At 44.0% G+C, this 12,368-nt stretch overlaps 1 protein-coding gene across 7 annotated transcripts in view; it reads right to left on the reverse strand.

Moving 5' to 3' along the window:
• Window positions 1-12,368, reverse strand: part of TACC2 (transforming acidic coiled-coil containing protein 2) — a 343,330-nt gene that overhangs the window by 36,260 nt on the left and 294,702 nt on the right. For all 7 annotated transcript variants that reach the window (XM_069239186.1, XM_069239188.1, XM_069239189.1 and 4 more), the window contains one exon: window positions 3,884-4,044. In XM_069239186.1, coding sequence (XP_069095287.1) covers window positions 3,884-4,044 — 161 coding nt within the window. The remainder of the gene's footprint in view (window positions 1-3,883; window positions 4,045-12,368) is intronic.

Genomic DNA, 12,368 nt, shown 5'->3' on the forward strand with positions numbered 1-12,368 from the left:
TTGGGTCAAGGGTCGCTACCACTGTCGCGCAGCGGCCGCCATATGAGGTAGGAGAGGGGGGAGGGGTCAGGTGGGGGCGAATGGGAGCTGGGGGGCAGGGGCGTGCAGGAGGTCGCGGCGGGAAAGCGCGAGGGAGGGGGGGGACAGGTAGAGTGAGAAGAGCTGGGGGAGGGGGCTTTAAGGGTGGAGGGGGGTGAGTGTTAGGAGGTTTAGGAGATAGGGGAGAAAGATAGGAGTAGGGTTGAGAAGATAGGGGAGGGGGGGTTGTAGAGGTGGGTGAGGGTGAGAGGTAGAGTGAGAGGATAGGAAGATAGGTAATAGAGGGGGTGAGGGAGGGGGGGAGAGATAGAGAAATAGATAGAGAAAATAGATAGGGAAATCGATAGATAGGGAAATAGATAGAGAGATAGGAAGATAGGAGGAGGTGGAGTGTGAGGGAGTTAGATAGTGGGATAGAGAGATAGAGAGATAGGTAGATAGGAGAAGTGGGGGAGGTAGATAGTGAACGGGTTAGATAGGGGAGATAGAGAGGGGGATGCGAGTGGGGGAGGGGGATGAGGCAGGAGCAGGAGGGCAGGCGCGGGGAGAAGAGGACGGAGGAGGCAGAAGAGCCGAAGTCAGAAGACAAGAAGAACAGAAGACAAGAAGACAAGAAGAACAGAAGACAAGAAGAACAGAAGAACAGAAGACCGGAAGGAGAGAAGAAAGGAAGATCAGAAGACCGGAAGGAGAGAAGAAAGGAAGACCGGAAGAACACAGAAGAACACAGAAGAACACAGAAGAAGATACAGAAGAAGATACAGAAGAAGATACAGAAAACAAAGAACAGAGGGCAGAAGACCACAGAAGAAGATGAGGAAGAAGAGAAGTAGAGTGAAGACGGGGGAAAGAAGAGTACAGAAGAAGATTACAGACGAGGAGCGAGGAGGAAGAACAGAAGAACAGAGAAGAAGAAAAGAAGAAAAGAAGCAGGAGCAGGAGAGAGGGTGAGTAGCGCAGGGCAGAGTGAGGAGCTGGGAGGTGGGGGGTACTTACTGTGAGGTGGGTCTCAGGAACTCAGGAACCTGGAGGAGCTGCAGCGGCAGGGGGAGCGACCTACCCTGAAATTCAAAATTCCACCATGGAGAGGTTCTGCAAACAACTGTGGGGGATGGGCTGCCAGACAGCAGAAATCGATTTAGTGAGTGCCCTGGTGAATATATTAATTCCTTATTCTGACTGGGCCACAAATGTACAGAGACCTGGAGTGCTGGGATGTCTGGATACACAAGGCCAGGTTCAGGAGTGATGTGGCCTGATATGGAAACACAGGTACAGTCACATTTAGGCTTAGGGCAATACATGCATGTATGAAACTGCAATTTGCATTGGGTTCTCATTTATCCAAATGTTTTTTCCTCTAGAGAAACGTCTCTCGGTCAGGCTCTCTCAGCACATTAGTGCTCGGCTTGAGTTGTAGAGTGAATGGTACAGATGCCAGCCAGTTCAGTTCCCTGCCATCAACGAAGACAACTCTCTCTGATCAGTCAAGATCGTTCCAGACAGACTGTCTGTCATCTGGAAGTCTTGTCCAGGCATCCTTCCGACTCAACTTTCAACCTGCAATGAACAATCTCTGTACTCAAAACACACTGTACTGAAACCCACACAGGTCATCTGGGAGCTGTATATGTTTCAAAGGAGAAACTTGATGACCACCCAGGGAGAACTGGGTTCAGGGACTACCTAATGGTCTTTCCATATGCATTGCTGGCAAGCTTAATAAATGTAAGGCCTATTTTCAATTGAGCCTGCACCCCACCCAGGTGTTGTGGGTATACTGGATAAACCTTATATTGGGGCTAAAATTGTCTTCCCAAAGCCCTTACCATTGTTTGGTGGTGTAGCTAAATGTCCTGTCAAGGCCCTTACCATTGTTGGTGATGGATCACTAAGAACATTTTGAAGCTAAACCCTGCAAAAACAGAGGCATTTATTTGCAGCATCTTCAGGGAAACCTAAATTAAATAAATTATTATGGCCAGACCCAGTGGGTTGCGCCCCTCTTGCCTTGAAAGTAATGAAACCTCTATCCTTGTTTACTGATAACACTTTATCTCAAAGCTCAGTCTCTATTGCTGTTTGCACCTGCTTTGCCAAATTACACGTCCTTAAAAAGATGCTCCCTGTAATGAACTCTAGGCTGAACATCATGGTAATCAACGCCCTCATCCAGTTGAGACTGTGTTAGGCTAGTTCTGTTAACCTGGCATTACCAGAGGAACTTGGTTGCCAAAATGGCTTGAGTCCAGGCAGCACCTAGGTGAAGTTGCCTTCCGCTGCTTACATCTGGTCATTCTTGTCCAGTCTTCACCTCCGGACGCATCCTGTTACATCTCCTGGGGTAGCCCCTCCCACGGTAAGGTTCTATGGGAGGAATCACTTTCATGCCAATGGCAATTCCCTTTCACATCTGGGGTACACGGCCAGGTACTAGTATGCCCTGCTCAATGGTTTCTCATGGATCTTACCATCTGAAATGAAACATTCTCAACCACACCGCTTCATGCTCCAAATGCAGAGCATGCACACTCTTGATCTCCCTCTGTCTCTATATCTCTACATATGTGCCGAGAAAATGAGACAAATAATTTTCAGCGTACACAGCACAGTGCTGGAGCACCCCGGTGTTCTTCTACCGCTCCCGTGCCCCTATCAGAAAGAGAGATTCCTTTTCAAGGAAGTTGAGTGCACTAACTCTACTATCACTCTGTCAACAACAACCTGCCCTCGAAGATACAGGGTGCCTGGCTGGACTGGTAAGATGTGGCAGTGTTTTGTCTCTTTCTCTTGCACTCCTCCTTTTCTTTTGGGACACCTGCTGGGGTTTCTGTGTCCACCAGGAAGTGCTGAGAGGTGTTCCAGGAGGTCGGGGCATACCATCGCCCCTGCAAATATCCTGCTTTTCAGGTGAGTGGCCCCATCCCGGCACCCGGTGCCAACTAGATCCGTAGGCAGCGGAGTGCCTGGCGGAGGCTTTATACATGGGGCTCAATGCCCAACTGCTTTGGGAGAGGTGCTCTGCCTTAGCATGTAACCTCTTGTGAGGCTTAGAGTGATTGTCTGAGCATACGTATGACCCTGGCTGATGTATTCATATTAGGACCACTGGTCATTGAGACCAGCAGAGTTTCCACTTATTCCGCAGGGTTAGACTTGGGCATTAGGCTTGGTATGGCTTGGAAGAGCGGAATGCTAGGGGGAGCCAGCATCCAATCCTTCCTTGGCTCTGAAGAGGTCCTGTTCACTTAAGATGTTGGGGATATCAGCACACGACTGACAGTGCATCTTGTGGTGTGCCGAACGCCTCACCATTCAGTACTTTAAGATCTTCTTTCAGCTGAAGGCGAGGCAGGACTCGCAAGAGGCATCATTGTGGTTTGGGGAGATACAGATTAGAAACTTCATGATGTCATAACCATAAGTACTGCATATGGCACAGAGGGCAGCTCTAGTAGTATGTTGGTTCCATCACACTTTGAGGATCCACATTCTGTGGTGCCGAAGGTCGATGAATGGGCACCTGACCCTTGGTGCCAGTCTTCAGAGGATGTTGATGAAGATAGGTGCATATGCATTTTCCAGTAAAAGAGAAGTGACACTGCAGTTCATGACTCAAAGGACTGCTTCAAAAAAAATTCTACAGAAGTCCAAGCCCAACAGTTGATTGCAAGAGTATACAGAGCATATGTAACTGCAACCAGACATGCTGCAAACTCATTATTTCTAGTTCCTTTCTCATTAACCCACATGATATTGAATTAGTTGTTGCCTTGCACTCCCTGTGTACCTGCATTGATTTTCCCTTCTAGCACTTAGGTTTGTAATGGCAATGTCAACCAACCTTGCGAAAGCCCTCCAGAACCTCCTTCATCTTCTCGTATCTCCGGAAGAGATCTGCCAGCGACTTCTCCACGGAATTTAGGTCAGACAGGGCCTGTTCTTTCTCCAAGACAAGCTGCTGCACTGTGTGGTTGGAGACAGACTTCTCACGATGCTCATCCTCTGCCACAAATGGAAGGAAACACACTTTAGAGTCCAACATGAACACTGCTAGCTGAACCCACTTCAGCACAACAAGCAAAAGAAAGTTGATTATAATCCTCCAAAAAATGCACTCATAAAATGTAATAGACTACATGAAGCAGCAAATCCACAGTACTCCACTGTTGGAAAATTCATACTATGAAGGCCTAACAAAGATAAATCTGTATGTTAAGTAATCCTACTCCTTTCCCAAACTTTCAGAAGGATGATACCACAGTATTGCCTAGTAACCAAATTAGTACATATTGCAATCAACATTGACTTTGGAGGGATAGGTTCAGTATAATTAACTAGACAATAATACATCAATTATTATTGTACATAGTAGAAATCAATTTGCATCTATTACATCTTATTCCTTTGTTAAATCAACAAACTTCGTAGGATATGCACTCCCTTTTTCATATATAAACATTATTACATATCCATAAACAAACTTGCATGAGCTATTAGTCATGCCCATCGAATACAAATGTGGAATATACAGTATATACTCTTCTGTACATTATCCCTATATACACATATTTAGCAAATAACGGCCGTTATGACAAAACATCCATGTAACCTGGTCCGTCATTTTTAGTAGTCCATACTCATGGGACCAATAGCCAATATCCAAATATACACTCTAGTATTAAGGACTCCATGCTGGTTACTGGAGTTTACTCTTCTCTTATTTTATCGAGGATTCCTTATGTAAAAGTGTGTCAACGCTTTTCGACTTCTTAACTTCTGGCCTCTTCAGGACTATATAAGGATCATGTAATGGAGCCTAAGTATCCTACATCTCTAGTAACCAGATAATATCCGCTGTGCATAGGCTGCACAAAATTATTAGGACAAAAAGTATTGCCATGTGAACACATGTAAAGGATAGACAACAAGCAGCAACAATGTAGTGATGACCCACAGCTCAGAATTACTGCTTAAGGTGTGTAGGCCTGTGCTGCCTACAACCTGTTTGAGGCAATCATGGTAATCACCAATCCAAAAATGCCTGTCCAGTACTAGATATGTGATGCATTCTACCTTTGTGATCAGTTATTTTTGCCCTATGCGTGAATCTGCTTCACGCTTCAGGCATCTGTGCCATGAATCTGCTCTTCCCTAAAGTGCCTTTTGTGTGTCCCTTGTTGCCATGCACTTTCTGTTGCTGGAGGGGTTGCTTAATGAGCTGAATGTTTGCTGTAGGTCCCAGGTTCAAATCCTCAATATTTTGTATTTCCAAAAAAGGCAAAGTTCTAACTGTATTTTTCCTCCCCCCAGTTCCTTTCATCACATGTTGTTGGCCATAGAGACAAGTTGGTAGGTGTTCCTAAAACTCTTCTAAGCCTGATGAAGGTTATCCGTTTAATCTGAACTTCACAGCATTTGAGGTGCTTGGAAATGTAATCATATTACGAGCATGATGAAAACCCAGCATTTGCTACAGCCTGACGCATGTTTCGAACTCCAAATGGAATGTATTTCACACCATACTCTCATATCGCAGCAGCCCTTTATTTGAATACAAATTGCCAACATTTGGGGAAAGAGAGAGCATAGCTGGTGCCTTACAGAACTTTGTCTCACCTGGACAGTTCTTGTGTCATAAAAGTATGCACCTCAATTGAGGCGTTTTTTGATTGCCTCTTCTAGCATTAGCAACTGTCTGCGGTTGTGCCAAGAACCGTCTCTGGAGGTTTGCGGCACACACGCAGCCAAGACGCCATAGACTGAAGTTTAAGAAGTGTGAAAAAGAGAATACAACGCAGCAGGCTTTACTCTCTGTGGAACAAAATGGACATTATGCACCAGGACTGCCCCAATCCTGTCCAGTTTAGGAAAGAGTGAAAGACACATCTCTTCAAAGAACATTACATCACAATGCATTAACAGTCCACAATCAGGCTAACTCTTCTATCACTTTTTAACTTTGTGCTTGTCTGATTGTGCACAGTGCTCCACTGCCATTTTGCGAGATTTGTAATACAAAAATACATGCACAGAGGAACTGTTCCATCTTCAATACAGTTGGACCCTAATCTCGATTCCTTTGAAATAAAGCACTGACTTTTTAGCTATATATTTTGAGTGATTGCCTAAGTACATGATCTGGTTACCTTTATACTTTACCTGCTTGACCTTTGCTTTGTCTGTAATTGTTTTATAGTTGGGACATTGATATAGATTGTTGTGACATGTTTTGGTTTAGGATGGTGGTACAGTACTTTGTGTGGCATCTTGCGAGCTTTATGCAATGTTTAATAAAACAAGTCAATGGTTTCATGCTAATGTTGCATGGGGACCAGTGTTCCTAATACTGTATTGCCCCAAACTGCTTGACTCTGTTGCTACACATCATAAGCTGCCTGACCATATCTTGTTAGAAGACTCCCTCATCTTTGAAGGTTCCTCACCAAGTAGGACAAGGGATCAGTCATGTTGTGTATATCAGGTGCCCATCCTCTGATAAGATGCGGGGGATATCAGAAAGAGAGGTAATGTTTGGGAGGAAATACGACATGGCCATGTGTTTGTGTGTGCAGGTGAGTGTTAGTTTCCTGAGCATATGTTACATGTCAGTTTAAGCAATGTTCCTCCTATGAAGCTGCACCCATTTCACTGTTGTCCCACCTGTTCTGATGTTAAAAGGCATAGGTTCTGTGATTCTCTTTCTCTCTCTGATTCTCTCAATCTTCAGAGGCATTGCCTTTCGGTAGTGTCTGAGAAATTTGTAGGTGCATGACCTGTTTCCCCAGATATTAGATCCTGAAATACAATTGGTGTAGTTCTGGGCCCAGGTGCTGCATGTTACCCTAATACTCCCATAAGTAACCACTGACCTCGTTAGGAAAATCCCTGCATCATGCTGAGATCTCAAATGAGCTACTGCATTCGTAACCTAAGATTGGGGTTAGAATCCTACAAGTCTAAGCTAGGATGCTCAGTCTAGAAGAGCGTTGCTATTTGTTTGTCCATGAAGCTTCAGGTCTGTGTCCTGCCACAAATTTGAACATTTTAAGAAATGAAGGTTTGTGCTCTCAAAAGCCTACACCGATCATTAATTTCCTCGCTCTTGAGCTATGAATGCTGCTGGTCTCTATTCTGGAAAGAGGTGGGTGGAAGGGTCTGTCTGCAAATAGCTGTGGGATGGAAAAAGAGCTGCACATCTGGGATATCACCGTCAGGTCCTTCAAGTTAGGGAGGAAAGAGTTTTCGGAACTTACAAAACGTTCAACAAGATTAAACTTAGCATATAATTGACAATATAGCCATTGTGGCCTGGATGTCACCCTAGGTTACAGTAACTGTGAAAAGCTCAATCTTCAAGTCACCTCTTTATGTCCTGAAACCAGGCTAGTTGTTGCCTCACATGTTGTTGGTTGATACCGACTTGTAGTCTGTCTTCATATACTATTAGTTTTTATCATTGTGTTTGTTACCTGCATGTGGTATTTGTTGGGTAATGATACACTGTATTTATGTAAATTTTGATAGGATGATTCATATGGAAAATGTCACTTACCCAGTGTACATCTGTTCGTGGCATTAGTTGCTGCAGATTCACATGCTGTGCACATCCCGCCATCTGGTGTTGGGCTCGGAGTGTTAGAAGTTGTTTTTCTTTGAAGAAGTCTTTTCGAGTCATGAGACCGAGGGACTCCTCCCATTTCGACTCCATTGCGCATGGGCGTCGACTCCATCTTAGATTGTTTTCCCCGCAGAGGGTGAGGTAGGAGTTGTGTATGCTAGTAATAGTGCCCATGCAATGGAGTGAATGCGTATGTACATAAGAAAGTTTCAAGTAATCTATTTACAAATGTACAAATGTTTAAGATCTACTTCTAAACGGCTACAGGCTTCCGGGGAGGCGGGTGGGCGCATGTGAATCTGCAGCAACTAATGCCACAAACAGATGTACACTGGGTAAGTGACATTTTCCGTTCGATGGCATGTGTAGCTGCAGATACACATGCTGTGCATAGACTAGTAAGCAGTTATCTCCCCAAAAGCGGTGGTTCAGCCTGTAGGAGTTGAAGTAGTTTGGAATAATGTTCTTAGTACAGCTTGACCTACTGTTGCTTGTTGTGCAGTTAGCACATCTACACAGTAGTGCTTGGTAAATGTATGAGGCGTAGACCATGTTGCTGCCTTACATATTTCGTTCATTGGAATATTTCCTAGAAAGGCCATGGTAGCACCTTTCTTTCTGGTTGAGTGTGCCTTTGGTGTAATAGGCAGTTCTCTTTTAGCTTTAAGATAGCAGGTTTGAATGCACCTAACTATCCATCTAGCAATGCCTTGTTTTGAAATTGGATTTCCTGTATGAGGTTTTTGAAAGGCGATAAATAGTTGTTTTGTCTTTCAAATTAGTTTTGTTCTGTCAATGTAGTACATTAGTGCTCTTTTGATGTCTAATGTATGTAGTGCTCTTTCAGCTACAGAATCTGGCTGTGGGAAGAACACTGGTAATTCTACCGTTTGATTCAAGTGGAACGGTGAGATTACTTTTGGTAAAAATTTGGGATTTGTTCGTAGAACAACTTTATTTTTGTGTATTTGAATAAATGGTTCTTGAATGGTAAACGCTTGAATTTCACTCACTCTTCTTAGAGATGTGATGGCAATTAAAAATGCAACTTTCCACGTTAAGTATTGCATTTCACAAGAGTGCATGGGCTCAAAAGGTGGGCCCATGAGTCGTGTTAAGATAATGTTGAGGTTCCATGAAGGAACTGGTGGCGTTCTTGGTGGTATAATTCTCTTTAGGCCTTCCATAAACGCTTTTATGACTGGTATCCTAAATAATGAAGTTGAGTGCGTAATTTGCAGGTAAGCTGAAATTGCAGCAAGATGTATTTTTATGGAAGAGAAAGCTAGTTTTGCTTTTTGCAAATGTAGTAAGTATCCTACTATATGTTTTGTAGATGCGTGTAAGGGTTGAATTTGATTATTATGGCAGTAATAGACAAATCTTTTCCATTTATTTGCATAGCAGTGTCTAGTGGTAGGCTTTCTAGCCTGTTTTAGGACCTCCATACATTCTTGTGTGAGGTCTAAGTGTCCGAATTCTAGGATTTCAGGAGCCAAATTGCTAGATTCAGCGATGCTGGATTTGGATGCCTGATCTGTTGTTTGTGTTGTGTTAACAGATCTGGTCTGTTTGGTAGTTTGACATGAGGTACTACTGACAGGTCTAGTAGTGTTGTGTACCAAGGTTGCCTTGCCCATGTTGGTGCTATTAGTATGAGTTTGAGTTTGTTTTGACTCAATTTGTTTACTAGATATGGAAGGAGTGGGAGAGGGGGAAAAGCGTAAGCAAATATCCCTGACCAGTTCATCCATAGCGCATTGCCCTGAGACTGATGTTGTGGGTACCTGGATGCGAAGTTTTGGCATTTTGAGTTTTCCTTCGTTGCAAATAGATCTATTTGTGGTGTTCCCCAAATTTGGAAGTAAGTGTTCAGTATTTGTGGGTGAATCTCCCATTCGTGGATCTGTTGGTGATCCCGTGAGAGATTGTCTGCTAACTGATTCTGAATTCCTGGAATAAATTGTGCTATTAGGCGAATGTGGTTGTGAATCGCCCAATGCCATATTTTCTGTGTTAGGAGACACAACTGTGTTGAGTGTGTCCCTCCTTGTTTGTTTAGGTAGTACATTGTTGTCATGTTGTCTGTTTTGACAAGAATGTATTTGTGGGTTATCATGGGTTGAAATGCTTTCAGCGCTAGAAGTACCGCTAACAGTTCTAGGTGATTTATGTGTAACTGTTTTTGCTGTATGTTCCATTGTCCTTGGATGCTGTGTTGATTGAGGTGTGCTCCCCACCCTGTCATGGAAGCATCTGTTGTTATCACGTATTGTGGCACTGGGTCTTGGAAAGGCCGCCCTTGGTTTAAATTTATACTGTTCCACCATTGAAGCGAGATGTATGTTTGGCGGTCTATCAACACCAGATCTAGAAGCTGACCCTGTGCTTGTGACCATTGTGATGCTAGGCACTGTTGTAAGGGCCGCATGTGTAACCTTGCATTTGGGACAATGGCTATGCATGAGGACATCATGCCTAGTAGTTTCAGTATTATTTTGACTTGTACTTTTTGTTTTGGATACAAGGTTTGTATTACATTGTGAAATGTTTGTACTCTTTGTGGACTTGGAGTAGCAATCCCTTTTGCTGTGTTGATTGTTGCTCCCAAGTATTGCTGTGTTTGGCACGGCTGCAGGTGTGACTTTGCGTAGTTGATTGAGAAACCTAGTTTGTGTAGGGTTTCTATGACATATTTTGTGTGTTGTGAACACCGTTTTAGCGTGTTGGTTTTGATTAACCAATCGTCTAGGTATGGGAACACATGTATTTGCTGCCTTCTGATATGTGCAGCTACTACTGCAAGGCATTTTGTAAAAACTCTTGGCGCAGTTGTTATTCCGAATGGCAACACTTTGAATTGGTAATGTATCCCTTGGAATACAAACCTTAGGTACTTTCTGTGTGAAGGATGTATTGGTATATGGAAATATGCATCCTTTAGGTCTAGTGTTGTCATGTAGTCTTGTTGTTTGAGCAGTGGGATTACGTCTTGTAGAGTAACCATGTGAAAATGGTCTGATTTGATGTAGGTATTTAATGTTCTGAGATCTAGTATCGGTCTGAGGCTCTTGTCCTTTTTGGGTACCAGGAAGTACAGTGAGTAAACTCCTGTGTTTAATTGATCTTTTGGTACTAATTCTATTTCTTCTTTCTGTAGCAATGCCTGAACTTCTAGTCCTAGAAGATCTATATGTTGTTTTGACATATTGTGTGTTTTCGGTGGGACGTTTGGAGGGAATTTGAGAAATTCTATGCAATAACCATGCTGGATAATTGCTAAGACCCAAGTGTCTGTTGTTATTTCCTCCCAATGTGTGTAAAACTTGGTTAGTCTCCCCCCCACAGGTGTTATGTGTTGGGGATTTGTGACCTTGAAGTCAATGTTTGTTTTGAGGAGTTTTGGGACTTTAGAACTTTCCTCTGTTTCTTTGAAACTGTCCTCCTCTATATTGTCCCCGAAAACCTCCCCGCTGATACTGGCTCTGGTAAGTGGGCTTTGTTTGTGAGGTTGTGGCTTCTGTGGTTTGCCCTCGAAACCCCCCTCGAAATTGTGTTTTTCGAAATGTGCCTCTGCTCTGCGGGGAGTAGAGCGCGCCCATGGCTTTGGCCGTGTCAGTGTCTTTTTTAAGTTTTTCAATTGCAGTGTCCACCTCCGGCCCAAACAACTGCTGTCCGTTGAATGGCATATTCAGCACAGCTTGCTGTATCTCTGGTTTAAATCCTGATGTACGCAGCCATGCATGCCTCCCTATCGTTACTGCTGTGTTGACAGTTCTAGCAGCTGTGTCTGCAGCATCCATTGCTGATCGAATTTGATTATTGGAGATATTTTGTCCCTCTTCTACCACTTGCTGCGCTCTTTTTTGAAACTCCTTTGGCAAGTGTTCAATAAGGTGTTGCATCTCGTCCCAATGGGCCCAATCATATCTGGCTAGCACAGCTTGCGAATTTGCAATACGCCACTGGTTTGCTGCCTGTGCCGCCACCCTTTTGCCTGCCGCGTCAAATTTTCTACTCTCTTTATCTGGAGGTGGCGCGTCTCCTGAAGTATGAGAGTTGGCTCTTTTGCGCGCTGCTCCAACTACAACAGAGTCTGGTGATAGCTGTTGTGTGATGTACACTGGGTCTGTTGGTGGCGGTTTATATTTTTTATCTACTCTTGGAGTAATGGCTCTCCCTTTGACAGGCTCTTCAAACACTTGTTTGGAGTGTTTTAGCATTCCAGGCAACATTGGCAGACTTTGATATTGACTGTGCGTAGACGACAGTGTATTAAAAAGGAAGTCATCTTCAATGGGTTCTGAGTGAAGGCTGACATTGTGAAATGCTGCTGCCCTTGAGACCACTTGAATGTAGCCTGTACTATCCTCAGGTGGCGAGGGTCTTGCTGGATAGCATTGAGGACTATTGTCTGACACTGATGCGTCGTAAAGGTCCCATGCGTCAGGGTCATCTTGACTCATCCCCGTATGTGTTGGGGATTGCATCATTGGTGGAGTGGCTACCGGTGATAGTTGCGGAGAGTGATGTGGGGATGGTGGTGGTGTTATTTGTTTAGCCACTTTTGCTTGTGGCTGTTTGTCCTTGTCCTTGTTTTGGAAGGCAAGTTTTCGTTTCATTCTGATTGGGGGAAGAGTTCTGATCTTCCCTGTATCTTTCTGAATAAAGAGCCGCCTTTGCGTGTGATCTGGCTCTATTGTCTGTA

Source organism: Pleurodeles waltl, chromosome 6 (genome assembly GCF_031143425.1).
Source record: "Pleurodeles waltl isolate 20211129_DDA chromosome 6, aPleWal1.hap1.20221129, whole genome shotgun sequence".
In the NCBI taxonomy this organism is placed as follows: Eukaryota; Metazoa; Chordata; class Amphibia; order Caudata; family Salamandridae; genus Pleurodeles; species Pleurodeles waltl.